Source organism: Vitis riparia, chromosome 18 (assembly GCF_004353265.1).
Source record: "Vitis riparia cultivar Riparia Gloire de Montpellier isolate 1030 chromosome 18, EGFV_Vit.rip_1.0, whole genome shotgun sequence".
Taxonomy (NCBI): domain Eukaryota; kingdom Viridiplantae; phylum Streptophyta; class Magnoliopsida; order Vitales; family Vitaceae; genus Vitis; species Vitis riparia.
Genome location: NC_048448.1, coordinates 8,818,151 through 8,845,988, shown reverse-complemented (window position 1 = coordinate 8,845,988; position 27,838 = coordinate 8,818,151). Strand labels below are relative to the sequence as shown.

General features: G+C 37.7%; 5 protein-coding genes across 13 annotated transcripts; 1 reads left to right on the top strand and 4 right to left on the bottom strand.

Moving 5' to 3' along the window:
* Window positions 1–109: 109 nt before the first annotated feature.
* Window positions 110–4,653, bottom strand: LOC117907205 (protein CYPRO4). Its single transcript, XM_034820648.1, has 2 exons — window positions 2,933–4,653; window positions 110–655 (listed from the first exon to the last, which is right to left on the bottom strand). Exons 1-2 carry the CDS (start codon window positions 4,547–4,549, stop codon window positions 374–376), a joined length of 1,899 nt encoding a protein of 632 aa, XP_034676539.1. The 5' UTR covers window positions 4,550–4,653; the 3' UTR covers window positions 110–373.
* A 2,100-nt stretch (window positions 4,654–6,753) lies between these two features.
* LOC117906319 (pentatricopeptide repeat-containing protein At2g04860) lies at window positions 6,754–9,522 on the bottom strand. Its single transcript, XM_034819306.1, has one exon. It carries the CDS (start codon window positions 9,390–9,392, stop codon window positions 7,152–7,154), a length of 2,241 nt encoding a protein of 746 aa, XP_034675197.1. The 5' UTR covers window positions 9,393–9,522; the 3' UTR covers window positions 6,754–7,151.
* An 830-nt stretch (window positions 9,523–10,352) lies between these two features.
* On the bottom strand, window positions 10,353–11,581 carry LOC117906154 (non-specific lipid-transfer protein-like 1). 2 transcript variants are annotated; one of them, XM_034819113.1, is made up of 4 exons: window positions 11,277–11,571; window positions 11,128–11,188; window positions 10,788–10,890; window positions 10,353–10,683 (listed from the first exon to the last, which is right to left on the bottom strand). In XM_034819113.1, exons 1-4 carry the CDS (start codon window positions 11,403–11,405, stop codon window positions 10,602–10,604), a joined length of 375 nt encoding a protein of 124 aa, XP_034675004.1. In that variant the 5' UTR covers window positions 11,406–11,571; the 3' UTR covers window positions 10,353–10,601. The 2 variants fall into 2 exon arrangements, with proteins under 2 accessions (XP_034675004.1, XP_034675005.1); XM_034819114.1 differs by having other exon boundaries at window positions 10,617–10,708; window positions 11,277–11,581.
* Window positions 11,582–12,095: 514 nt separating this feature from the next.
* Window positions 12,096–15,650, top strand: LOC117907284 (thioredoxin-like 4, chloroplastic). Of its 7 annotated transcripts, none has more exons than XM_034820780.1 (4): window positions 12,096–12,201; window positions 13,430–14,057; window positions 14,665–14,718; window positions 15,337–15,650. In XM_034820780.1, exons 2-4 carry the CDS (start codon window positions 13,569–13,571, stop codon window positions 15,457–15,459), a joined length of 666 nt encoding a protein of 221 aa, XP_034676671.1. In that variant the 5' UTR covers window positions 12,096–12,201; window positions 13,430–13,568; the 3' UTR covers window positions 15,460–15,650. The 7 variants fall into 7 exon arrangements, with proteins under 7 accessions (XP_034676671.1, XP_034676677.1, XP_034676676.1 ...); XM_034820786.1 differs by lacking the exon at window positions 15,337–15,650 and adding an exon at window positions 15,013–15,330; XM_034820785.1 differs by lacking the exon at window positions 15,337–15,650 and adding an exon at window positions 14,957–14,989.
* A 535-nt stretch (window positions 15,651–16,185) lies between these two features.
* On the bottom strand, window positions 16,186–19,103 carry LOC117907283 (abscisic acid 8'-hydroxylase CYP707A1-like). 2 transcript variants are annotated; one of them, XM_034820779.1, is made up of 9 exons: window positions 18,826–19,100; window positions 18,410–18,731; window positions 18,163–18,312; window positions 17,800–18,048; window positions 17,553–17,642; window positions 17,313–17,391; window positions 17,071–17,177; window positions 16,848–16,966; window positions 16,186–16,508 (listed from the first exon to the last, which is right to left on the bottom strand). In XM_034820779.1, the coding sequence occupies exons 1-9, from the start codon at window positions 19,020–19,022 to the stop codon at window positions 16,409–16,411; spliced, it is 1,413 nt and encodes a 470-aa protein (XP_034676670.1). In that variant the 5' UTR covers window positions 19,023–19,100; the 3' UTR covers window positions 16,186–16,408. The 2 variants fall into 2 exon arrangements, with proteins under 2 accessions (XP_034676670.1, XP_034676669.1); XM_034820778.1 differs by lacking the exon at window positions 16,186–16,508 and adding an exon at window positions 16,515–16,744 and having other exon boundaries at window positions 18,826–19,103.
* Between the last annotated feature and the right edge of the window lie 8,735 nt (window positions 19,104–27,838).

Here is a 27,838-nt window from a genome sequence, read left to right as displayed (position 1 = left end):
GTATCCAACCCTGTAAAGAATCCTGATAACACGGGCCCACTTATTCACTTTGAGCCCTTTGATTTACTGCTCTGGATCTGTCCAAATACGGATTCAGCTACAGTCCAACTAAAATCATCATTTTGTCCTCCAATATTCCATTTGACATTTAAAAGCCACTGCCAATATCAAATGTACAAAGAGTGATGTCTTTGGAAATTACTACCAAAATAAAATTGCTGGGCTTGCAATGAGTTACAAACATGTACGAAATCATATTACAGTTAGGAAAGTCATTCTTGAAAACATTTCAAGTAGCAAAGCAGCTACATAAAGTACAATCCAAAAGTTCTAAAGATGAATTAAAGTAACATAAGGGACATGTTTTGGAATGTCATCGCTTGCTGGATATACTGAAGGAGCTCACTTTCATGTGGGTAGCAACCACAAGTGGAGCCTCAGGAGAATCGCTGACAGCAAATTTGTCATGCATGAAGCGGCTATCAACTATGGAGTCATCTTTGAGAACAATTTTGTAGCAGTAACAGCTCTTCAGGCCCTCCTGATTATGGTAGCACTCATGGGAGCCATTCTTCACCTGTTGAAAATTCCATATCACACTAAACTTTCCTACTGTGGCAACCAGGTGGCGCTCCTGCTTCCCATTCTCTGTGACCTATGGAATTTCAAAATGTTGGACCACAAGACAGTTAAAAGCCAAAGAACCAATCATAAGGATATAAGAGAAACATGCTGCATGTATAAGAAAGAATACATTACCAAACTTGCTCAGCGGAAAAGCAAAAACTATTTAACAATAAAAAGAAATGGGAACTTCTGCATCACTAATCCTGTTTCAGGAAATAGGCAGGAGAAAACAAAACTTCTGATGCAGAGATAAAATGAAAATTAAGAAAATAATTAGGGTAAGGCATAGTGCAAAAGTAAAAACTTTTGGATTGAAAGATTTGTATTTATAATAGGAAATTATTAAACATTCCTACATAATTTACAAAATGATCTCAACAACTATAACAACTTGCTACTATAAATTCTTTTATTGTTTTCTTTTATCCTCATTGGAATAAAAGCATTTAAGACTTTTTATTATTTAAAAACTAGTAACTTCTAGGTGAAGCTTTGGAACATAACTTATATATTTGCAAGATTCCCAGCACCCGAGCATCATTGGATAACTCAAGCTTTCTTGATCTCACAAAACCAACCTTGACAAAGCTAAGCAGATGCAAAGAAGTCTCCTATACCAGAAAGGTAACTTATCATGAGTTCTAAACTCTTGGTGTCTTTGCCAATGAGGTGTGACAGTCACCTATAATAGCTATCCAAGGAACTCTCCCTAGAAGCCTGATGTTGGAGACTCCACAACCTCTAGACAGTAGCTATATGTTTAAATTCTAGTACTCCAATTCTACACTAATTGAAAACCTTATGCTCAATTTGAGAGAAATCTATATTAATTCAAAATCTAATAGAATGTTTCAACCATTCGTAGAAGCTTCAGTTTGAAGATCTTGAGAAAATATGTCAGAAGGCCAAGATCTAGAACCTTCCACCCTTCTATAAATACTTGGAGAGGATTAAATATGCATTGCTTGACAATATGCGACAAAAGTTTTTTATACTTGTCTTTGAGTTTTCAACATAATGAAAACCAAAGAAAATGGAAGAAAAAAGGTATTTAAATTAAAATGGATGTGATTAACTTTGAAGTTTTAACAACTTAATGGAATTTTCAAATTTTGGATTAAAGATATTTGTTAATTTTTTTATTAAGGCATGGATTGATTTGATAATGTAACAATCAACTTCCTCCATTATCCTGCTAGCGTCTCTAGTTCAAAAAACACATTGTGGAAAGCTCATCAACCATATTTGAGACAGTTACTAGTTAACAAATGAAACAGGCTTCAACAAGTGCCCTTTGGTTGAGAAACACTAGAATATCAGTCTAATACCATTAAAAAAAAAAAAGCACCATTCAATTGAAAATCATACATGATGGCAAGGTTATAAAAAATATTAGTTACTTCGCACATTTTTAAAGTCAACGCATTTATTAGGCAATCAAAATGCTCAAGTAAGCAACTGGTTAGCTGTACTACATGGAAAATATTTGATCCAATCTGGCCATAAAGAAATAAGTTTCTTAGATGTACAATTACAATGAACTTCCGATACATTCACAGAGTCAAAATCCCAGGTTAAAAGAATGGAACCATGAGTGGACCACCCGGTGGAAAACAATCCATCACTTTGATTTACAATGGACAATGGTCTTCAATGGGATGCCATGCAAGAACTATGCTCCAATGGAATATTTCTTCAAGAATATAAGTAATAGGTAAACAAAATGATTCTTGTGTTAACTCTTTTAATAAATTTCTTCAAGAATTCATAGTGGGCTTCTCATAAACAGATAAACTCAGACATCCTTACATGGAAGATTTGCAATAAATCCACAATCTTTGCACATCAAACGCAATCTTACCTAATAAACTCACCAAAATATCCAACCTTATCATAAAATACAGTTAGCAGCCTAGAATTTTGCAAATATGCAATTGAATCAACAGTCAAATATTAGAGTAAATCCTAAGACCGTCATTGATGCAAGGAAACTTCTACTCAAGAATACGTACTGAATCAAGAAAATAAAAGCACAAATAATAATGAGAGTGAAAAAAAAATGATATTCCAAGAATTCCTTATCAGAGAAAAGGTGGAATCAAGCAGAAATACAAAAATTATAATAACACTGAGTAATTCAACAACAAATCTGGTCAAGAAGATATATCAAGAAAGCCCCTATTTTCCAATGTGAATAGCCAAAACAAGAAATGAATAGTGAAATACATTAAACCGCAGGCTGGCAACAAGAAAAAAAAAAAATACTAGCAAACGTAAATATGAGAAAGAGAAGGTGCAAACATACCCACGAAAACTGAGCACCGCGGAACTTATTGTTTACTCCAGCGAGATGCGAATCCAAAGGAGTGAGCTTCAACAATCTTGGGGCTGAGATTCTATTCCCCATACGACCAGCAAAACCAGTCTTTGTCCTTCCTTCTTTGTCAATGAAAAGAGTGCTGATGAGGATCAAATAGGTGTCTGTTGTGCCCAATATCCACTTCCCGTCAAATGTAACATCCACATGAGTGATAGGTGAACCAAGGCCAGGAAAAGCAGTTTTTGCCTGCCTCATAGTGTTGTTTGAATACAGTCGGATCTTCCCGTCAATAGACCCAACAACAATTGATCCATCCCCAGCTGTTGCAAAGCACTGAAAGTTGGTACCCCGAGAGAACTGATGACCTTGGGTCCAATGCAATACAGGGGTACTAGCATCTGATAGATTCTGAACCATCCCATTTCTATCACGCATATCCCACCGACAGAGCCTGTTGTCATCTAATCCTAAAAATGTGGATCCCGAAGGATCCATCTGAGCTCCCTTACTGTCATTTGTAATATCCCTCATGGTAATATCAGTCCCATCCTTCTCAAACTTCCACTCCGTAACAATCTTCCCAGTTTCAATATCAAGATGGTGAAGCCCCCTTGTGTGGGGCTTCCCCTCAGTCATGGGACTCATAAGGAGCATATTAGTTTCAGCCCTCATAAGAAGAGCCTTTTTTGGTGTCGAATGCTCCAAGCCAAAACCACCTCTACGATTCCCATTATCAAAATTCACAAATACACCTTTCCCCTGAATCCCATGGCTGAAATTCTTTACAACCTGAATCCCAGAATCGTTCACCAAGAAACTGTTGTCCAATGCACCCAATGCCAAACTTTGTATCCCCCCTCCATTGGCAGCCTCCTCAAACTCTTCCCTCAAATCCTGACTTGCTCTCGCAGGAGTTGCCGGATCAGGGCTTTTCAAGTAACCATCCTCCGCATCTTCCCATACGGAATCATCTGCCACTTCTGGCTTCACCCACCCAATAAAATCCTTCCCATAAACCTTAAGCTTGTTGGCATCTGTTGATTCAAATCCGTACGTGTTTTCAAACAAACAATCCTGAAATTTACCAACAAAATTCCTGTACTCATCGTCACTAAAGAACTTCATCGCCCACACACCCTGTGACACAAAATCAACGCGACACTGGTCCCCGAAAGTCTTCAATTGCATTTCCAGGGCCACCTTGGCTCGAACCTTGGAACCAACCTTCAAAATCCACCAAGATTCTCCTCCCTCTTCATCATCTTGCTCATCGTCGTCTGAGCCGCCATTTCCACAAGTCTTGAGAAAGGAATAAGAAGTGAGTTTTTCTGAAGTAACCCACTTGGCTTTGGGTGTGTTTCCCCCAATGTAAAGATAGAGCTTGACGGCGTTAGGGAGAATTGGGTGGTTTTGAGAGGGGTACTTGAGCTTAAGGGCTCTGAGCTTGGCTTCGACTTCGTCGAGCGACGAGGGAGTCTTGGTTCTCCGCTCTGAAGATCTCTCTCCATTTTCTTCTTCTTCTACAACGTCTTGGTAGTTTTCTTCTTCTTCAGATTCGGAATCGGAGATCTCCAGATCTTCGCGACTGTGAGCCCCGCCCATCTTCGATCGATTTGTGGTTTGTTAATAGAGGCAACGAGAACTAAGAGAAAGAAGGAGATGAGATCTGGGAGAGATGTCAAGGGCGCCTAGTTCAAATTTTGAAAATTGGAGCGTTGTGATTACTTTTTTAGGGTTTTGAAAGAGGGCCCTCAAAACATGGCAAGTTACCGTTACCCAGTATCGCCGGTTCGGCTCCAGCATAACCGCGTTACCGCAAAAACATGAAGCAGCTCAAATGGGCCGCGGTCTGGTCTCTAGGGAATGGATTGTATGAGAGGGATTTTGAAAAAAATACAATAATTTTTAAAAATATTTATTAAAATATAACATTTTTTAAACTATTTCAAAATTTTGGACATTTTCAAATAACGTTATAAAAGAGTTTAAGGCCAAAATAATATTTTGGAAGAAAAAATCAGTGAGAACAGAGTCCTTGTCAAAATATTTGTTAAAAGTAATTTTTTAATCATAAGTTATTTTTTTTAATGTAAAAAATCATCATTTGTGATTGTGGTTTTAAAATCCTAATAACTATAAAATCACAATACTAACTATGATTTCAAAAAATATCCTTAAAACTACACTCACGAACTATGGTTTTACAATTTTCTTTATAACTATAAAATCACAATACTAACTATGATTTCAAAAAATATCCTTAAAACCATATCACGAATTATGATTTTACAATTTTTTTTTAAAACCACAGTTAGTAATTATGATTTCAAAAATATCTTAAACCACACTTGTTACAAGTTTTTACCGTTGGTATTATGATTTTAAAAATTTATTTAGAATCACAATTAGTAACTGTGATTTTAAAAATATTTTCAAAATTTTAAAATCATAGTTAGTAACTATTGTTTCAAAAATATTCGTAAAACCACTTAATTTTTTTTAAAACCATATTTAGTAACTCTATTTTCTTTTATCGCCTAAATAAAAGAAATTTTAACTAAACAAATTGTTATAACCATAACCAAATTTTCTTTTATATAATTAAAAAAATTATACATTTTAATCAAGACATAAATTCAAATCACACTTAATAAGAAAAAATCTAAAATCATAATCATTAGCTTTTATTTTCATATGAAAATATAAAATTTTAAAATAATATATACAATAAAATAATGTGAAAAAATAATTTTCTTTAATTCATATGTGATAAAATTCATTAAAAAATATTAATATTTTATTTACCATAAATATATAAAATTTCATGGGAGTGCATGTAGGTGAAATTATTTTCTCAGATTTTTAAGGAAATTTTGAAAAAATAAAATAGAAAGAATAATTTTAAAATAGCAATTAATGTAAATAAAATTTTTGTTAAGGATAATTTTAGAACCACGGTTAATAAGTTAATAACTATAGTTCTAAAGAAAATTTTAAAAATAAAAAAATACAAATGTAACCATTTGTAACTATTAAAGAAACTTTAATAACCGATGACTGGTTTTAAAAATGTTTTTGAAACCATAGTTACTATATGTAATTTTAACCATAGTTATTAACGGTGATTCTAAAAAAGATTTTAAAAATAATTTTAAAATCACAATACCAATTGTAGATTTACAAATAATTTTAAAATTCGTGATTGTGGTTTTAAGGATATTTTTGTAACCACGGTTACTAATTATGGTTTTATAGTTATTAGGATTTTAAAACTAGAGTCACCAATAGTGGTTTTTTACATTAAAAAAAAAAAACCCACGTAGATGATTGCTCCATTAAAAAAGACTACTTGGACAAGTATTTTGGGAGGGACACTATTCTAACTATTTTTTTTTCTTCCAAAGTATTGTTAAATAGTTTTAAAAATAGCATATTTTAATAAATATATATATTTTTTTTAAAAAATTCAATTGATGTCATAAAATTATTGTATTATTTTTTAATCCATGTATAATAATATGACCACAAGCCAAGTCACACCTTCAATCCCAACTTTTTCTTATTAATTTTTCCTTTTTTTTTTTTTATTTTATTTAAAAAGGGTGTTAAATAATAGATAAATAAAAGTAATATTTTTCAAAATAACAGTCATAATGCTAAATTCTAATGGCTCTAGTCTTCTAGACTCCACAAGTAACAAATGTCTTATATTTTCCAAAACTACGTTATTGAGAACCATTGTGAGAAAATCATTTACAATATTTGATCATACCCTTCGGGCTAAAGAAGAGACGGTAGGCTTAGTATTGTACAAATATAAGAGCGGCTCCTTCTTTGACCTTGTTGCCAAGGAAAAACTAAGATGGATGACAAAATTTTGCAACCTAAGTTTAATATTGTACTTGTTACCGTAACATTGAAAAATCACACTTCAACTCAGCCATTTGCATTAGGCCAAACTGAATATGGGTCATGAAAAATCTATAATCCTAAACTCCAATTTCTTCTTTGTTTTTTCAACCTACCATTTAAGCTATTCAAATTTCAAACTTAGCAGTTAGCACAACTGTAATGAAGTTCTGAACTGGTGTTTGTATGGCAGCAATTTGATTCTGTGTATCTGAATTATTTTCTGCTGATAATTTGCAGCAAGGGCCAGAGACAGGGTAGAATGAGAAGAGAGATACAATATTTGAGTCAGAAGTCAATGTGGAGAAGAAAGCTGCCAATAATTTGTATTCAAACTCAAGTCGCTCAAGCACAAGCTGTTATTCATTTTCTCCAAGGAAGAAACCTCAATTAGGCTAATTCCAGAAGATCCATCTCCGCCAGTATCTTTCATCATTTTCCTCACCCTTGCTACATCATCCCACCTTCCTTTACTTGCATAAAGATTTGACATCAACACATATAATCCACCACTGTTATAATCCAATAGGAGTAACCTTTTGGCCAAACACTCCCCAAGCTTCAGCTCTTGGTGGATGCAACAAGAGGCAAGCAAAGCTCCCCATACGGCAGAATCAGGCTCAACCTCCATATTCTTGACAAATATTACTGCTTCCTCTAAAAATCCTGCTCGACTGAGGAGATCAACCATGCATGCATTGTGTTGCAATCCTGGAATCATACCAAAGTCTTCCCTCATACTTCGAAAGTATCGTTTTCCCTCCCGAACAAGCCCCCCATGGGTACAAGCAGATAATACTCCCAAAAAAGTGATTCTGTCAGGTTTTAGTCCTTGTTCTTGCATTTCAGAGTAACAACTGAGAGCTCTATGTTCATGCCCAGATAATCCATAGCCTGAAATCATTGTGTTCCATGTTGCCAAACACGGCTCTTTAATGCTCTTAAACACCCTCTCTGCACTCTCTAACCTTCCACACTTGATATACATGTCTACAAGAGCAGTTTCCAGAAAATCTTCCATGTCAAGATTGTTTCTGAGAACATAGTTATGGAGCCTCTCCCCAAACTGCAGAAAACCAACTTCAGAACACCCTGCTAATAAACTAGCAATAGTAATGGCATCAGGACTGTGTCCATACATCCTCATCTGGCAGAACAACTCCATAGCATCACTTGTTCTTCCAACCTGTATGCAGGCCGAAATCACTGAATTCCAACTGATTAGTTGTTTTTCACCCATCTCAGAAAATAAAGAGAATACTGTTTCTATGTCACCAAACTTTGAGTACATGCTAATCAGCCCATTCACCACTAAACAATCAGCACACAAGCCAGTCTTCAATCCATAAGCATGGATCCCTAGCCCAGACCCAATGAAAGTAGGGTCTGTGAACCCATGAAGAATGCTAACCATAGCAACTGCATCTGGTTTCATTTTTAACTGCAACATTTGAGTAAAACACTCCACCACCAAACCCATATTGCCTTTCTCAGCGTAGCCTGAAATCATTGCAGTTAAGGAAACCAAGTTCCTTTGAGGCATTAAATTGTAAAGTAGTCCCGCTGATTCAATATTCCCACACCCAGCATAGGAACACACTAGTGAAGTGATGACAGAAGCATCAGTGGCAAATCCGGTTTTAATTACATAACAGTGAGTAGAATCCAGATGAGCATTTGCTGACAGAAGACTTATGATTGTAACGTAATTGACTTCCACCCTTTCCTTTTGCATTTGTTTAAATACAAGCATTGCCTCGTCAAATAGCCCATTTTGGCCATAGGCACCAATCATAGTATTCCATGAAACTTCAGTTTTCTCAAAGATTTCTTCAAACAAGACTTCGGCCGCTTGCAAATCTGCAAATTTAGCGTACATCGAAGTTAATGCATTCTTCACTCGGCAATCCAAGTCAAGTCCAGACTTAATTCCAAATCCATGAATAGCCTTCCCTTGAAAGATTATATCTGGCCGACCACATGACGGAACTAAACCAACCAGCGTTCTCTGACAAGGAGGAAAGCCCTCTCTGAGCATTTGGACAAACACTTCCAACGCATCATAATCATATCCATTGCGAGAATACCCACAAATCAACGCATTCCATGATACAACATCTCTTCTGGGCATTTCTTCAAATAAATGTTGGGCATAATAGATGCATCCCAATTTCCCATAGAAGTCGAGAAAAGCAGTGGTCAAGTACACATATTGATTAAACCCAGATTTTCTGAGGTGGGTTTGAATCTGATTTGCTTCTATTTTTGCATTTGGTGAATCAATAACAGTTGAAGAAGAAGCATCAGCAACATAAGCTTTGATAAGCAAAGAGAAGGTAAGATCACTTGGCTTCACGTTAGACTCTAACAATCGACGAAAAGTAATAAATGCCCATCTCGAATCTTTGGTTTCACTACATGATTTAAAAAGAGAATGGAAGACGGAGATATTTGGATTAGATGGAAGAATGAATTCGAGTCCAATACGAGGGAGAGTAGTACGAACATAGTGACCTATGGTATAGGCCGAGCTCATACTCTAATTTTTGGCGCGTTACAGCTTCGGCAATTCATTGCAATTGCAAGTGCCAACCGGTGGAAAGATAAGTGCCTGCTTCATCAATGGCACGCGGTTTGATGTTGGAGCATTTTATGGAGTCGAGCAAAAATAATTTATTTACAGGATATCTACGGAGCAAATTCCTTCTCGAAATCATTTCTAAATTAGTGCGTGTCACTTGCTGACTTACCTAATATCCCTGCCACTTGATAGCTATTATTATTTTTTTAAATTAATTAAAATCGTAATTACTACAATTTTAAATTTAAACCTAAAATTGTTATCACTATAATTTTAAAGGCAAATTTAAAACCTTAATTATCAATTATAGTTTTATATTTACAATGATTATGATTTTATATTTAACAAAAATTCAAAAGTGTAATTATTTATTATGATTTTTTAATGTGAAATATATATATATATAAAAGCTATCTAATTTGGAAATTAGTAATGTTTTTTTTTAGAAGAAAAAGAATGTGTTTGATAATGATTTTAGAAAATATTTTTTTAAATATTAAAAATGTTTTATAAAATTACTAACGAAGTTTGATAAGCTTTCTATAATCACTATCAAATTTTGAAACACTTCCTAAAATCAATATCACTCCAAGTCGAACTCAAATTCGGGAAAGTGATAGGTGTGCACAAAGTTTTTATTTTATTTTTTATATATATAATATTTATTATAATTATTATTATTTTTCTGGATTATGAATTATTTTTAACATTTGAGAGATGATGCTCGATCTGAACAACAAATTGGAAGGAAAAAAAAATTAACAACATACCATTACATTGAATTGGGATAATCTGAAACACAGTTGGGTTATTGAAGCCTTGGAATTGAAATCAGGAATGGGTATTGCAATTCTTGCGGTGAGGCGTGGACCTGTATATGCTATATGCTAACCAGCAGTGGTATACACCCCTTGATAAATTTAGATTTTCAATTTTATCCAACCAACTTGTAAAATTAATACAAAAGTCGGCTGCCATATGCATAACACAGAAAAATGGAGGAGGTCTTTATGAATGTTGATAAGATTAAGGATATAATTATACAAATGGAGGCTTTAGTTTCCTAAGACAAGTATGAAAATTTAAGCCTAAAATGAGTATTCTAGAAGCATAACAAAGCAACAGAGATTTCAATTAAGCCAGCCTCTCCCAACATGTCTGCTCTCACATCTTTGAAGGCTTTGGAAAGATATCAGGAGTGAATTTCTGTGCCGCACTCAAACTGCCCTTTATCTTCATTGCGCCCCTGCACCCCCGTCCAGATTAATGAACTTCCATCAGAAACCAAAAATCAAATAAAATAGTGTTATGACAAGGAGAGATTTAGAATGCAGTGAAAGAGGGAAGCACCTCAAAAAAGCAATTTGGGGATTCATCTTCCCAGTGGCAACCTTAACAAAATCTTCATCCTTGAAAGAAAAGGTGGCATCAGGCTTCCCTCCTTCGTACGGCCCTAGATTACCAACCAAAGAAAATGTCAAACTCCACGTGATTCATCCTTCCTTCCAACTTCCGGCGAAGTTTTTGGAGAATGTGCAATTAGTCAATTTCGAGATGTTGAAAGAAGATGCAAAATTCGACCTTTCAGCGTTTCATAGGAATTATAATAGAAAATCAAACGAGGGAAGAACGGAACTCGCAGATTGAACAAAATTATAATAAGACCAATTGATAGATCGGAGACCCTAACCTTTGGTAACTTCCCCTTTCTTGAGATCAACAATGTATATTTCCTCGTTGAATCCAATTTTCTACGATCCGGCAACAAAAGTATTACATTAGGATTAGGATAAAAATACGTATATACACAAGGAAACAGAGGGAGAGAGAGAGAGGGACCTTAGGGGCGATGTTGATCTGATAGACAAGGCCGATCTTCTTGGTGAGTTGTTTACCGGCGTCGGTGGCAAGGTGGAGCTTCATCTGCTCCAACACGGCGTCGGACTTGAGGGAAGTGGAGTTTGCCATTAGAAGATGGTAATTGATGGAAGGCGCCCGGAGTTTTGCCGTTTAGGGTAGATGTATCATTTAGGGGAGCAGTCGGGTCGGTCGTATAAGGTTATATGGAAAGTGGGAGACGGGGATAGGATTGGGGTGTTAGGTGACGCATTCATGAATTAACTGCAACAACTCAAGCCAGACGATGAGGGATGGACACGCAACCCAACATTTTCTGTTATTTAAATGGATTAGCCTGACCTCGGAGTCTCTTCGTCACTGTGTCCAAAATAAAAGTCAAATTTACTCGCTCTCTTGTACAGTTCTACTCCTCCAGAGTCCAATGGTTCCCGACGGATCAATTTGGGCTACATGGGCCCGATTTTAGATGTTCCCATTTCAAACCAATCCAATATGCTCCTGGGCTCTATCAATTTAAAAGCTATATAAGTAATCCCTGTGCTTTTTCTTTATTTTAGTCGGCTGGAACTGAACTCCTCATCCAAAGCCCTTGTACCCCCACGATTTCAATTTTCTTTCTTTTCCATCGCAGCCCAAAGCCCAATAGTCCGAGCCTCATGGCGCTTGGGCCTCCATCCTTCTCCATGAACCACTGCAAACTTAACCCAGAGGACCACAGAAACTTCATTACTTGCTCCCAGGCCAGCCCAAGCTGCCAAACCCTTTAGATGGAATTACATATACCAAAAAAGAATATGGGGATAACATATGGGGGAACGAAGCGGATATGGTAGAACGTGTCATTTTCTGATTCGAAACAGGTTCAGATATGTGGTGCTGGCCGCAGCTATTGCCACTGCCACTGGTAAGCCTGAATCACTTCTCCAATTTCGCCCTTCCATTCCATTCCATTTCAACCATTGAAATGTTTCAATTTTCTCTATCTTGGTTTGTCTTCTTTGTCATCAAACTGCGCATCTGCGTTCTCTAATTCATACCTTTCTCAGTAGGTTTTGATCAGGATGGAGTATAGAGAAGATGAGATTTGACAAACTAACAAATTTGCGTGAGAGTGATAGTTCATGTTTTTAATCAAACATTTTGCTTCAATTTTATATGGGCATGTTTGAGTGTCTGGTATGAGCAGATAACTGAAACGTTTACAGTTTGCCCTTCCCAGTTTCTGTTTCATTGATATATTCATAGCTCCAGAGATCTCCCGCCTCAACCCATTTGAGCAAATACACTTAAATATGGATTCTATGGTATGCTTTGCCATACTTCTGAATCAGACTGACAAGTAGCCTTCTTAACTTATGATCCTTCATTTTACAATTGCAAACTCATCTGGTTACAGTTGATTTGAGGTTTCCATTGTTTGATCTATTCCCAAACTGGTTACAATTGAAGCTTGCTCTAACTCTGAGAAGATTTGAGTTGTTGCTTGATATTGAGCATACAATTAATTATATTGGGCACAGCACCATAAATCAGAACTCTGATGGATTAAAAGTGTGTTAGAGAGATATATACTCTTCATAATAGTTATAAACCTGCCAAAACTTGTGTCCAGGAGAAAATTTGAATGTGATTGGTTTTCGATCTCATAATTTTTATTACTCTTCGATCAAATGATCTGTTATATTACATGAAATTTGAAGTTTCTTGCAAAATGACATAGTTCTGGGAGGGGGAGATACCTCCAAGGCTTGCAGTTATTCAAGTCTTGTAGTGATCTTTTTGCCTTTAAAATTGGGGGTGCAATGGCTGCTTCTTGAAGTCTCTGTCATTACACTATGATGGAAGAAATTTGTTAAATTACTTTTTCCTACAAAGTAAAGGGTGTATGAGGGGAAGTGTACTGCTTGTGGTGGTTGTGAGAACCTGTAATCATCTATATACCTTAAAAGCACTTCATTTTTACACAAACAGTTACTTCAATGTTGTTTTTTTCCATTTAGACCTTCTTCGCTAGTTTCAATTTATTTGTCTTTGATACAGACATCATAAAATTCTACTATTAGAAGATCATAATGGTTCGACTTTCATTTTTTGTAGTAATGGATTTTTTTTTTTTTCTGTGGATGACTCAGCTGAGGGAATAGCATGGTAATGCAAAGAGTATTTTCAAGATCAATTACTCCTATATTAGCCAACATATATCAGAAGTTCAAAGGTTTATCTTGGAAGTCTTTGGATCTCAAGCGGTCTGTACATTGATGTTCTGGAGCAATGCTATTTGCAGTCATGCAAAGGCAGAGTATTCTTTACAATAAGGCCTCTTTCAATTTTGGAAAGAACTCAGATGGTTTTGATACCAGAATTCCCTGTATACTCCCCAGCTTGCTTCCTGACAGAATCCATGTTAGATCATGTTTTCTAAGGGCGGAAATTCCATCTAGCATTAAAATTGAAAGTTTGGACTTCACAAAAATTGGCTGCACATTTCGCCAGGCAGAAGTTAGAAGTGTGGCTTATGAGAATGAAGGAGAATTATCAGATGAAGATGATGAGCTTTGTCCTGTTGACTGTGTTAGAGAATTTAAGACAGATGAGGAATTCTCCCGAATTCTGGAAAAGGCCAAGGAGACTAATTCTCTAGTTGTGGTAGATTTTTATCGCACTTCTTGTGGAAGCTGCAAGTATATAGAGCAAGGCTTCGCAAAATTATGCAAGGGATCTGGCGATGAAGAAGCTGCGGTTATCTTCTTAAAGCATAATGTAGGTATTGTTTTCATGAACTGGTGTGGAATTCAATGACACGTTTTAACAATGAAAAATGCTAATGGTATCTTGTGCATAGATGATTACTAAGAGGATGTTTTTAGTAAAACTGCTTAAATCATTAAGTTATATTACGAGTATATTTAATAATATTTTTATTGGAAATATTTTTAGTAGAAGTGTTTCTTTAAATACATTTCTAGGAGAATACTTCTTCGAAAAAACACATTTTATACTAGAAATGTTTTCTAAAAACATAATCAAAAGACTCAAAGTTGTTTCAGTTTGCAAGATTAAGTTTTTTATCAAACATATTTGATGTACTTGATAACTTTGAGTCATCTTAAATTATCAAGTTATTTACGAAACACCCTTTAAATGTTAGCTGGAGCAGTTGATTTGATTTAAAATATGCCTTTCCTAGGATCCCGTGTCGGGCACGGGACTCTAGGCACCTCAAGACAGGGGCTTGTCCTGCTTCCACCAACTGTTCATAAAACTGAGCATTGGATTTTCTTGCAAACAGTCAACAGAAGTTGGGCCTTTCATTACTTTTTTTTTTCATTAGCTAAAAATGAGGTTCTCATTGTGCTCACTACTGCAGGTAATTGATGAGTATGATGAAGAATCTGAGGTTGCTGAGCGACTCAGGATCAAGGTAAATTTCTCTTGAAATCAACATGGGTCTGATCTCTTTATTAATCGAGTGATTTGGCAGTAACTATCATAAAAATCACTTTTTAAAGTATTGAAGACCCAAGAAGCTAACATTTCATCGACTTATTTGGGTTGTTTTATACGAGGTTCCCTGAATCTGAGCTGAATTGAGTGATTTAGTAGACGTGTGAGTCGGTCCAATGGGCTTAATAACTAAATAAATTAAATTCCCTACCTAGGTGCTAGGACGAGTTTGAATGGAAACTATTCTAAAGCGTTGAATCTGGGTTTCCAGAAGGACTGAGAGTGGTTGTTGATAGGTGGAAACTGCTGAGAGGAAGATGGAAGTTGAAGAAAAGTAACAGAAATTTGTTCATAATTTTTTCCACCCTCTAATAAGTGTCAAAAGTGGAAGACATTCATTTTCTTCTTTTTGGTCCATGTTTCTCCTTCATTTTAAATTATGAAAGTACCATCAATTGTTATCCTAATTGAAACTGCATATATTTGAGTTTGTTTTATCAAGTTCTCTTGAACATCCGGTCAACCATTTTTTATTATCAGTTCTCCTAGTCTGTGTTCCACTGACAGTGAGCCGAAACTGATAACGATGCTGCAGGCAGTGCCCCTCTTCCACTTCTACAAAGATGGGGTTCTATTAGAATCATTTCCAACCCGAGACAAGGAGAGGATTGTTGCAGCCATTCTCAAATACACTTCTCCTGCATCCCAAGATGTTTAAGCTACTCTGGTTATGTTTCCAAACTTTGCTACTGTATAACAGTAACGGGTACTGATATGAGAGGAATATATGATTTAAGTGCTATGAAGCATTCCCCTTCTGTAATATAATGTCTAGCAATCTTATGAAACGTTCAGTCTTTCCACTTGGATTAAATTGATGTTGGCTCAATAAGATGAAATACTTGTCCATTCTTCTGCTTTCTATCGAGTAATATGTTCGTGTCAAGGTGGATCAACTGTGGATATATCAGTGCAGATCCAAAGTTATGTAGCTTGACGCATACTATGAATATTTGGTATGTGATCTGAAAGAATGCGGGTGAGGGAAGATGGAGAAGGATCTAGGTGGAAGAGTCCTTGGGTTGTAGCTTGTAGGGCAGCGGATCTTTTGAAATATCATGAACAGATCCACGGGAAAAAAGTACCAACAATTCTGAGGCCAGGCCACCAAGCTCTATTAGCCACATCTTGGTAGGGTCCAACAACAAAGAGCTTGCATTATGGTCAACAAAGTTTGGGTCCTTAGGGGGGTGCCGTCCAGCTGAGGCCACCACCCTTTTTCGGCCTGCCAGTGACACCACAAACACGTGGCTCTATTGCAGCCTCTGACACGTATCCCTATTGCACCACATGTGCAGTCGACATCCGCGTGGCAATATACTCACATGATGTCACATGATTAGTAACCGAAATCCAGGAAATCAAAAGAATTGCATTAGAACTCTTTGTCATCATTATCATCATCATTATCATTATAATATATATCAATGAAAATGCTAGTCATACAAAATCAAAGTAGGGATAAAAAGGACATGTCTCCAACCCAGATGAGTTTTTGGGTATAGAGAGTGCAACAATCGAAAGCGCCCGGCCAAAAAAGAAGTGGGTAAGAATGAAAACGAAGTCAGGGGAAGGGAGGTGGCATGCGCGATAATCATAGGCTGCTTTTAGGTGGTAGATTGTTTCCACAATCTGGCTGGAAGTCCATTCACAGGGACTGGGAATGGCCCATACTGAATCCCGCTTTGGAATCCCGCAACTTCCCACCTGCAATAACACATAAAACGCCCTTGCTTATTCATGAACAACCTCTGTTGCTTAGCTCTTGTATCATTTCTTCTATCATTATTAGCTCTCTTATTTCAAAATAATGTTGTAAATAATTGTTGAATATCATGCATGTTAACACACTAACATGATATGTAGAAAATGATGAGGTGTTCAATGGTTGGGGTTGTCGGAGTAGCGTTAGTGTTGGAGGGCAGAGCTCGCAGTAGAGGGGACCATATTAGAGAACAAGGTACAAATTCGGTTAGATGTGTGCTTGCCCTTTGTATGGCAGACATTGGATTTTAGTACTGTGATTAAACATGATTTGAACAATACCTGAATTTGGTCACTAGGTGGTGGGTCATAATAAGCATCTCCAGCTTGGCAAGCTCGTTTCCGGGGCAGGCGTGTACTCCATTGCCAAATGGCACAAATGTATTTGGTTTTGGCGCAACCTACAAAACACACCACATAATATTATATGAACAAGTCAATTCATTGAAATAAAAACATACTTAGCAGTAAACACGTACCATACTTGAATTTGTGTAACTCTTACCTCAAATCTAGAAGGATCAAACTTCTGAGGGTCAGGAAAGAACTTTGGATCGTGATGAATGTTCCTGAAGAGTGGCATTACTTTCCAACCTTTTGGGATAAGGTATCCTGTGACACAGCACTTGTCAGTCAGTCCTTTAAATTTCATTTATTCAGTTACTACGTTATTAAGAGAGTAGTTTTTGGGCCAAAATAGCCACATTTAGTTGGTAAATACGTAGTCCTGTCATGTTTTAATCTTACCCTTGAATTCCACATCAGCCACTGCTTCTCTGAAAGTGAAAGATATGATGCTTGCCATTCTCAAGCTCTCTAATATGACCTGATCACAAGTCCATGTTCCTGTTAATTAAACCACTCGTGCGCGAAATGCCAGTTCAAAGATCACATGATTAACAAAGATTTTATCACGGTTGATGTCTTAGACTTTCTATGTCGCAGGGGGCCATGGACTTGGTGTCATTCAATTCACCCATACCATACCTTGTGAGTAACTGGCATGTTTCTGGTCTGACTCCATGTCAATGGCCGGTTACCTTCCTCATTAGATTTATTGATTGCTTTCTGTTCAGCCTGTGAAAATAGCAACTACAGTCATTGTCACCACCTTATAAAAATCGAGGTCTAGACAAAGTAAGAGTGAGAGAAGCTACTACTTGTTGATCTTAATCACTCATTACTATTGTTCTACTATAATTATATGGAAAAGAAGGCTGCTTCGCGATCTTACCTTTACAGCCTCTAGAAGTTTCGGATCATCATGGAGGTACTTGAGAATCCATGTCATGACACTGGCTGTGGTGTCTTGAGCAGCAAACAGCACTCCGATGATGTTGTCTGCGATTTGGTCATTGGTCAGGGTTTCACCCTTTTCATCTTTAGAGTTCAATAGACTACCCAAGAGATCCTTGTCGGCTAACCTCTTCTCCTTTCTCTCACCAATAAGCTCGCTTAGGATTTTGCTTAGCCTTTTCCTTGCCTTGAGAGAATCAATCAATAGGAACAGTGAGTGCAAAGGTCACATAATAATTTGAAAAGACATAAAAATGAAAAAATAGCTAGTCCCGGTTGTGTTAATAATATTTTTGCCTACCCATAGTGCCTTTTTGTACGGAGTCCCTGGGATGTTTGTGGGGAAGGAATTATAACCTCTATCAACTATGCAATAGTTCTTCTTTAGCTCTTCTCTGTAGCGGGCCTCCAAACGGCCGAAAATTGCAAGTATGCCGACTTCAAAAGAGAACTGCAACAGAGTGAATTACAAAACCATGAGGGGAAGGTGTTCTTCTTCTTTTAGAGTACTATGAATACACAATTATAGAACATGCATCTGAGGTTACCTTTTTTATTTCATGGAAGGTGTTAAAAACATGGCCCCCCGCCCACGAGTCCAAGGCAGAGACGGCTAGGGCTTCAATATCGGCCACCAAGTTCCTAATGGCTTCAGGAGACAAGGAGCCTTGAACCAGCTTCCTCAGCCGATTATGGTAATCTCCTTGGTGGAAAAATAAGGCAGATGGTCCAATCAACCGTTCCTTACTTTTGGGGTATGTGGGCTTGAACAAATGAGCTTGTGTCACTAGCACAAACCGAGCGGCTTCAGGGCTAGCCAGCATAACACAAGGGCAGCCAAGTATATGGGTCTTGAAAATCTCTCCGTACCTGAACCGCCATGCCCAAAACACTTCAAAATTCATGCAATAACATGAAGACAGAGAAAGCTAAAAACACCATATACAGAAAATATATACGAGACCTTTTCTGTTTGGCAGCAAAAAAGACACTAGGGTCTTGAGAGTAGAGTTGCAGAGTCTCTCCTATATAAGGCCAACCCATTGAACCCGGAGGAAGCTTAGCTCTGTGCTTGGGTTCTCTCTTCTCTCTTCTTAAGATGTAGAAGAGTAGAGCCAGGAGAAAGATGACAGCATATGCAAGGAATCCAGGCTTTTCCATTTCTCTTTGAGCACTGAGGTTGATTGTGTGTTTGTAGTAAAATGCAGATATGTGAGGTGGTGATGTGAGCAGTGGGGGTGGGAGATGCCGTTATTTATAGGGAGAGTGGGACTGGAAAGAGACAAACTATTAAAAAAAATTTCCAGGACAACGTCTTAGACTCTTAGGGTACTAATTTAACAATGCTAGATTATACATTTTTTTTTATTTATCACCTTCCATGATTAAATATTGGATGACAGTTGTTTACAATTTTACATTTGCTTTTGCGGGTAGCCAAATATGATTAGCCAACTTTGCTCTCTTGTTATGCCTTAAGCAGCTATCGCAGCCATCAGTATGAGCCAGTGGGTGCTAATTAAGCATTAGGGGAAACCTGGAGATACTTGTGGTCAACAGTAGTATACTGAATTTGCTGAATCACTCCTTCCACGAAAATCCTAAGTATCTACATTCTAAAACTAAAAAAAATTACCAAACAGGTGATTTTGTTTCTTTGAAGTACTTGTTAGAAGAAAAAGAGTTGATAGCAGCGTTTGCCTCTAGATGTTCCTAGACTTCACTACAAATGTAGGGAAGGGAAATTATGTAAAAAATTAGCAGGTTGAAAAATGGTTAATGTAGATGGTGGAGTTGAAATCAACTGGAGGAGAGGATCCATGGACATAACTTGAAGACAGGGACACATCTCTCGCATTTAGGAGTTAAGGAAAGGAACGGAAGTGATTATCAACCTTTTTGGTAGGTACAAGTTGGGACACAAAATCAAACAATACCACCGTCCTCTTTTTTTAAATCCAAGAATCAACTATCAACCAGACATTTCTATTGACTTTGAAACCCTCTACTAATTTAATTTCACGGAACAAGAGACGTGAGAATAAATTGGATGGATAAGATGCAACCTTACTCAAATCACATGGGATCAAATGCTTCCAGTATCTTTAAGCCATTTCTAGAACTTGGCCATCTACTATAAAAGGGACAATACACTTAACACGACAGATTATACTCTAGAAGTGACGATCCTCTTCATTTTCACTCGGAAGAAGAAGAAAGAAAGATCTCCTCCAACTCGGGCTTGGACGGTTGGACCCATGAGCCTGACTTCATTGACCTCCAACTCCACCGAATTTGGAGAGGTAAAGGAAAAAATAAACCACCCACACAAAACAATTATTACATGTACTTGACAACAAAGGGTGGGGTTTAAAAGAAAAAGAAGAGATAAATTTGGATTTTAGTCTTTAATAAAATTGTGGAGTGGAGTTAGAGAGTTAAATAAAAAGAGGGTTAGAAAGGAAAAGAAGAAAATGAGGAATCTAGGTGGGGCTGGAGACTGGAGGTGGCATCCAGCTCGCATGTTGAATAGGATCTTAAAAATGTTCCTGATAGGATGAGGCCTCATCAATCTATGGTCATCTCAGATTCTGATGGACCACCCATTGTCGTTCTGTACGGAGAACCTAGGGCGTACGTGGAAGTTTCCTGACCTTGGGGGGACCTTACTTTTACTCATACATTCATACATACTCTCTACCCTCCAGCCATTCCTACTTCCTACTCAACACCCCCATTACCCTCTGTAGGAATAGTCGGTGTGTTTGTTCACGTGAAAGGTGCTTGTCACTGTTGTTGCCAGCTGTTAATTAACACTTGTCGATGTCCAGATGGTCCTCTTTCTGTCTTTCATAATTCATACCATTAGACCCCAACGCCTTCCCATTTCACCAGCCCCCCCTTTTTTCTGGTCACTTGAAGGGTCCATTCCCACGTGCCTACTCACTTGATCATCTCCTTTATTTCTTCTGCTCTGCCTATTAGGCTATTACCATCCATCCTTTTTCCTAACACCACCACGTCTTGCACACTCTGTCCCTCTAATTCATTTACCACATGCAATATATGTGTCCATATATATACATATGCATGTGTGTGTATATATATATATACATAATTTGTACTTATTGATCTTCTTCCATTATTATTTATCTCTCAAAAGGTATTTTTTGTCATCCACCCATTCCTCATTTAAGACACGTAGCATTATCATACTTTCATACTACAAACCTTTCAATTCCTCCCTTAAAATAAAAACTTTAAGAGGCAGATTAACATCCTTTACATGGAATATTCATAGGGCTAGCTCTAGATTGATACACGCTTGGTCATGGGAATTCTGTCTTTATACATGTTATACCAATTATCCAATTTACTTGGTAGTAAGATCTGAAGAGGAACAGGTGGCAGTGGGTATTATGTAAAAGGCATAATGATTAGAACATCAGTGACATAATGAGTCTAGGCCGGGGTTTGGGAATTACTGGACCAAGATTCATCAACATGTTGATATTTGGCACGCACCCAGGACCAGTACACTTGAAAATCCATCGCCACGAGTACAACCGGATCATATTCTCTCAATCAATATTCCGAAGACTCGCATTCTACACCTCTCCCACACACTTTTGAGGAGACAACATCCCACGCTGCAATCATCAGCTTCGAGGAAAGAAGCCCATGACCCTGTGACAACCCATACATCCCAAAAAGATATTTAAAATGAATTAATAAATAAATAATATATGAATCCTTAACTTTAGCGATATATGTCCAGCAACTCCAACTAGCATGACTGAACCCCATCTTTATCCAATTCTTGCATCATATGAAATCAGTAGAATCTAGCTAAGCACCCATGCATGCATGCAGTAATCAATTAATGACTGGTAAGCCAAGATCTAGCAAATGAAATCACAAGACAACTTTTGCATTTATCTAGTTCATATATTTCAATGTACCGTAATAGTTACAATTAGGACCTTTTAATCCCATCGTATTAGATAAACATTAGATAGAAAGTTTTAAAAGCACTGATAATAATCATATAAGTTAAACCCTATCGCCCACCATAGATGTCATTCAAAAGCACTGAGGTGTCAGTCAAATTTTAAGCAACTTGGAAATGCGGGGAAATATTCTTGTGACATGAAAATATTGGATGGCTACATCACTTAGACATATGAAAGTGAGAGCTGGTTCTCACTTCCCATGTATATATCCTTTTGAGTACAACATGCTTAACTCAATGGATGATAATAAATAGTTGGTCCAAACATATCCTTATCTCAATGGCTTTAAATTCGACAATTGTTCTTTTTTTGTTTTCGGTTTGCTCATTTTTGGAAATGTGCGTCTTCAATGTGGAAAATCATGCATGGGGGGAATGCTACATATCTGTGTACTACTACATGAATTAACAATCAGCCTAAATACTTGTGTTTTGTATCCCCCTCGTTCCTTCAGTGTCAAAGAAGGGCTCACTATTGGATTGATTTCTGCAACCGTCACGTGAAAAAGAATATCTCAATTATACGGGGCAGGTGTCCACGGATTACATGTTCAAATGTACCATGAACATATCCTGAATTCACCATAAACCGACAGCGTAGAAATTTCAAGTACAAGAGTGAGGAGCTCTTGGGCTTTCTCTTATCTGAAGCTGAGGGAGGAAGACGTTTTTTGTTTTTAGGCTGCACCAGATCTTTGACAAGATGGAAAATTCCAGCATCGTATCTGCTACGGCCTATGATCTGATAATTACCTTCGCCCAGTTTCTAAATTAGATGTACACTTGTCTTGGTGCCAAGCCAATGAGCATATCTAGTAGGGGTTCACATTAAATCCTGTGAAGTACTGACAGTTTTTTTAGCCTGCCATTGTGTAAAATAATGACCACAACGGTTGTGATTACCATGAATTTCTTGGGAGATAGAGAGAGGCCTACGCTTTAGCTAGTGTAACGTTTAGCGTGTGGCCCGTAACTGTAGCAGCTAGATAGTTGAATAGATAAGGAGTCAGGCTCCATTGAGGGTGATGCACCACACCAGTCACCAGGCCACCACCCATATCAATATTCTGTCTCGTGTGGAAGCTTTAGATCTGAGTGGGCCATAGAAAATGATCCTATAAAATATGCTAATATGTAGACTTGTTCAATTTCAGACCAGACATCATGTTGCGACGTGATCAAAAGTTAAGGCTTTAGAATTGCTGTGGAAAAGCACGCAAGGGCCAATGGATTGAGATTTAGATTTAGATTGATGCAGTAGACATTTTGTCATGGCATGGTGGTGGCTGAATCATCAAGAGCACGATCAAACAAAGTTTTAAAGGCCATTACTCTTTTGAGGCCCTACTACTCTCATCATACTTGCAATGAACTCCTGTTTTAATGGTGGTGGCAAGTGGTCTTTGTCACCCAAATCTCCTGAATCATACACATATTTCTAAGGAAGGGTTTGTAAGATACATGGCACTCCCATTATCCTATCTTGGATATCATTGCAAGCAGCACAACCCCATATGGGGGACACAACTTCTAATTTTAGGCAATGTCAAACTTAGGTATGTGCTATATTTGACGGCTAAAGCTACAGTCCCTCCTGTAAAATGGAAAAAAGGAAACTCAATTGCTTAACGACTGTGACCACGGTTCAAAAATTGCCAGATGGCATGGAGAATCCAAGCTAGACCTCAAAATTGAATATGTAGGACAAAACTGCTAGTTGACCATTTTTAGGGTTTCCCCATTTAGTTTTATATTGCTCTAGTTGTGTGCGTAGATACTGTCGTCTGCTTAAATGGGTACCATTTAATTATAGCAATTCCATTTGAAGAAGAGCGCATGAATAGAGAAGATGGATCCTGACCATGTCCCATTCATACAAACTATTGGACTTTCATGTTTCCCCTTCTCTTGCCACATGATTCTCACAAGTATATGCAGTGTATTTATAGCAAAAAAACAAACGGAGACCCATGCAATGTCCAGGTTTGGATAGGCCAGTCTAATTTTTGAACCAAGCACGAGCACTACCAAACTGAAGCACAGCTGCCTGCCATGGTCTCATGATGCAAGCAGAATGCTAATTCTATGAATGTTGTAGCGACTGTGAAATTTATGATTGTCCTACTCCCCAGCGTGCCTAGCAACACTAATTTAACTGTTCAGCTTGGCCCAGGCCAGTATCGTACCACGGTATTTCATTTTCATTGTGAGAGCATAGTCAAAGGTCCCATAGAAATGAAAGTAGAGGCTAAAAAGGAGGAAGATAATATACCCACAACGTCTATATACATTTTTTTTTACTTGAACCAACCTATAATATAATATACATGATCCTTTATGCTCCACGTCTAGCTTCTATCCGAGCACAAGTCGCCAACATCATTCCCAGCATTTAGTGGACAAAATAACAAACACAAAAATATTTTCATGGCAGCTGCAACTTGCATGACTAGCCCTTCACTTTGCCCTAGGGCCAAAAAAGAAATATCATACGAAGTTAAGCTTATCGATAGTTAGTATTATAGACAAAAGGAAACGAGTAATGATCATGGATGAAAGGCGGTAATGGTCTGCTAGCCAGGGCTCAGCCTTTCATGTCAACTTAATACATGCTAGTTTTCAATAAAAATTTGGAAAAGATGAAAGAAAAAGAAAAAGAAAAAGAAAAAGAAAAAAAGATGGTTGGATACTTCAATTTGGTAACATACGGCGATAATGACAGAAGTGCAGCATTGAATTGATGGATGAGTGGAAAGGCAGAGAGATATTGGACTGCTGTTCATGGGCATCCGAAAAAAATTGTGGTAGAGGGGACGACTTACCTGATCACCGTATCCAATCATCACCCTTGAAACCAATAAGATCTTAGTTCACGGGCCCCCCACGCAAATTCAATATGCCACATCACAGTTCCAGCTGGAGGATCTCCGAAAGCGTGTGAATTATTGCTAGTTTTAAAGTGAATGGGAATCTGCATATATCAACTGGGGAGGGTGTAGATGACGACAGGTCTTCCATCCTCCACTTATCCCTCCGTGACTTGGGTAAAATCCACTTTGTGGGCTCCCAATCACCAGAATCATTATTTTCCATTCCAAATTTCATTTCATTCCATTCCTTTCCATTTCGTACATGAGGTTTTTCCATCTCAGATATTCATAGTCATCAACTTCCAATCTTTTCCCTTAATTTTTATGGGTTTTGGCTTTTTTCTTTTTTTTCCTTTTTTTTTTTTTTTTTTACTTTTGCACTGTCGCTTTCCCCCCACCCCCACCCCCACCCTCCACCCAAAATGCGAAACACAATCATGGGACTTCGGTCTCATTCTACCTCACCTTCCCTATGCCCATGAAAATAACACCAGGATGAGGGAATGGGATGGGAATGGCCCCAACCAGTCAAGCCGACTGATGTCATGGAATGGAACCCCCACCCCTCATCTCATCCCTTTCTCTACCACCCTTCCTTGCTCACTAGTTTGTTCCCGCAGTCGTCATCCTTGTTCCTTTCCCCCCTTTTGTAGGACTCTCATCCTTGACCAGCTGCAGTTTCTCCCATCCTCCAATACATGGTGAATATCTATCCAGAAAAGAGAATTCCTTAATCTCATAACTTCAGTAGTGATCGATCCCGGGCTCAAGGAGATTGATCAGTATTCTTTTCATTTCATTTGGCAGCCCGAATGGCCATAAATTTTCCCAAGTTTTACTAATACCCCTTGGTTGATATTGATGCTTGGCATTCATCAAACGAAATAAGAATATATTGTCCCTTATCATAAACAGTGTATAAAGCTATACTCAAGTTAACATTAAATTGCAAACGTACTATATCTTCTTTCCTCCCAGTAAATGTGATAATGTTAACCCAAATTCACCACCAAGAGTGTAAACTCCCAACCTCTCCCTAATAATCAATATCCCAATACACTTGAGAACAACCTTGCAAGTCCTGGGTGTACATGGTTGCCCATTGACAGCCCCTAGTATGCTGAAAAACATGACATCTCAGCTGTATCAAGCTAAATTATTTAAACCTATGCTTGATTTCACTTACGTCCATGGCACATAAAAGCCACTATTTTTGGCTTCTCAAGAGACTAGCTAGAATTGTTTTTCATATGCGTCCATCTCTTTTACGACAATTTTTTACTGTGGACTTATATGATATATGACATGCCTCGACTAACTGTAATAATTTTTTTTTTCTAATTTTATTAGATATGAATTATTTTAACATTAAATCGCCACCTACCACCTAATAAAATAATAAAAAATTATGATAATGTGATGATACAACTTCCGTTTTTCTCCTAAGTATTCTTGTCAAAGTTGAGTTTAAGCCTCCTTGACCTGCACTGCAAAAATAGTTACTCCCGGTATAACCAGCTGCCCAAGATAAAGCAAACCATTAATGTTCATGATAACACCTCGAGCTAATGCTCCTTTGCTTCCCATTCTAACAGTCTACTTAAAATTCAACTTTCAAGCACCACTAGAAAATTAAGCTTTCAAGCACAAATAGTTGTCATGTCTCTAAAAAATCTCTGGCTCCAGGGCTGCTCTTATTCATGGAAAAGAGTCTTGCCATGCGTCTTATCCTTAGTGGGTGGAGGATAACAGAAAGAATGTTCACTATCGACAAAGGTGTGAAAGGGTCATGTAGATGTCGAAAATGGTCTAGTCGTGCTTTGGACTTCACTAACATATCATCAACATACATCTCCATAGTTGTCCCATGAAATGGCTCGAACATCTGAGTAACCAAATGACATAACATTGTTACAATAAACGTCATCATTCGTGATAAACACCGTTTTGTCAGAATCCCAAGGGAACATGGGGATTTGGTTGTGGCCTGAAAAGACATCCATAAATGACAACAACTCATGTCCAATTGTGTCATCTATGATTTAGTCACTTTTAGGTAGTGGAAAGCAGTCATTCAAATCCGTGTAATCTATACATACTCACCACTTCCCATTTTTCTTTGGGATGACCACAATGTTTGCTAACCACTCTGGGTATTGAATTTCTCGAATAAATCTAGCTTGTAAGAGTCGTTTCACCTCTTATCGTATTATCTTTTGTTGTTAAGGATGGAACTTCGCATTTCCTACCTGAAAGGTTGACTCTCAGGCTTTAGGTCTAGGCGGTGCTTAGCCACAAAGGGATCGAGTTTGATCATGTTAGAATGTTGCCACGCAAACACATTGGTATTAGATCAAAGAAAAGAAAAGATAAGAAAGTTTCAATTTCTTCTAAAGATAGGTGTGTTTCAAGTAATACCTATATGTCGTTGTTTGAGTCAAATAAAGGGTATGATTTCAGGGGTTCGACTACATAGGACTCCTCATTGAGATGAGAGTGAGCCTCGCGTTGTAATTGCTATTTGAGTGGGTTGTCAGAAGCAACACTGTCCCCCTTGGTTGGTAAGGACATGCTGTAACATTGTCTAAATGATCTTTGATCATCATATACCTCCATTTGTCCTTGATTGGTGAAGAAACTTAACTTTTGATGATATGTGGATACAACAACTTTCATTTTATGAGTCCAGGTTCTTCTGAGGATGATGTTGTATGAGGATGGATTGTCTACGAAGCTGAACAACAAGAGCATAGTGATGGTCCTGTGGCCATGGGTAAGACTATTTCTCTTAGTGATACAGTTTATGACCCATTGAACATTGTTAACACTTGCCTAGGAGTGTAATGTAGACGGTTTGTATCCCAATTGCAGGAAGGCCGGAAGGTGAAAGAGGTCAGTTGAGCTTCCCGAATCCACCAAGATTCAATGCACTAGGTGGTCGCTTATCATTAAAGTTAGGACCAAGGCGTCTTCATGCAAGGTTGATAAATGTCTAAGTTCAGATAGATAAAAAACAAGTGACCTATCTACTAGTTGAGCACTATCTGTAGTGAAAGTGTACTAGACACTAGCTACTAAAGCTCGCGGAGCTACTT

What these genes read in the sequence shown, in the direction of transcription:
- LOC117907205 (XM_034820648.1), bottom strand. Translation starts at nt 4,549, where the DNA reads ATGGGCGGGGCTCACAGTCGCGAAGATCTGGAGATCTCCGATTCCGAA. An exon ending in GCGGTGCTCAGTTTTCGTGG is followed by an intron (nt 656 to 2,932) that starts GTATGTTTGCAC and finishes GAAATTCCATAG; the next exon opens with GTCACAGAGAATGGGAAGCA.
- LOC117906154 (XM_034819113.1), bottom strand. Translation starts at nt 11,405, where the DNA reads ATGGCAAACTCCACTTCCCTCAAGTCCGACGCCGTGTTGGAGCAGATG. An exon ending in GAAAGGGGAAGTTACCAAAG is followed by an intron (nt 10,891 to 11,127) that starts GTTAGGGTCTCC and finishes TTGGTAATCTAG; the next exon opens with GGCCGTACGAAGGAGGGAAG. An exon ending in CCCCAAATTGCTTTTTTGAG is followed by an intron (nt 10,684 to 10,787) that starts GTGCTTCCCTCT and finishes ACGGGGGTGCAG; the next exon opens with GGGCGCAATGAAGATAAAGG.
- LOC117907283 (XM_034820778.1), bottom strand. Translation starts at nt 19,022, where the DNA reads ATGGAAAAGCCTGGATTCCTTGCATATGCTGTCATCTTTCTCCTGGCT. An exon ending in ACATGCCAGTTACTCACAAG is followed by an intron (nt 17,392 to 17,552) that starts GTATGGTATGGG and finishes ACTTGTGATCAG; the next exon opens with GTCATATTAGAGAGCTTGAG. An exon ending in TTGATCCTTCTAGATTTGAG is followed by an intron (nt 16,967 to 17,070) that starts GTAAGAGTTACA and finishes TGTGTTTTGTAG; the next exon opens with GTTGCGCCAAAACCAAATAC.
- LOC117906319 (XM_034819306.1), bottom strand. Translation starts at nt 9,392, where the DNA reads ATGAGCTCGGCCTATACCATAGGTCACTATGTTCGTACTACTCTCCCT.
- LOC117907284 (XM_034820780.1), top strand. Translation starts at nt 13,569, where the DNA reads ATGCTATTTGCAGTCATGCAAAGGCAGAGTATTCTTTACAATAAGGCC. An exon ending in TTATCTTCTTAAAGCATAAT is followed by an intron (nt 14,058 to 14,664) that starts GTAGGTATTGTT and finishes TCACTACTGCAG; the next exon opens with GTAATTGATGAGTATGATGA. An exon ending in CTGAGCGACTCAGGATCAAG is followed by an intron (nt 14,719 to 15,336) that starts GTAAATTTCTCT and finishes ACGATGCTGCAG; the next exon opens with GCAGTGCCCCTCTTCCACTT.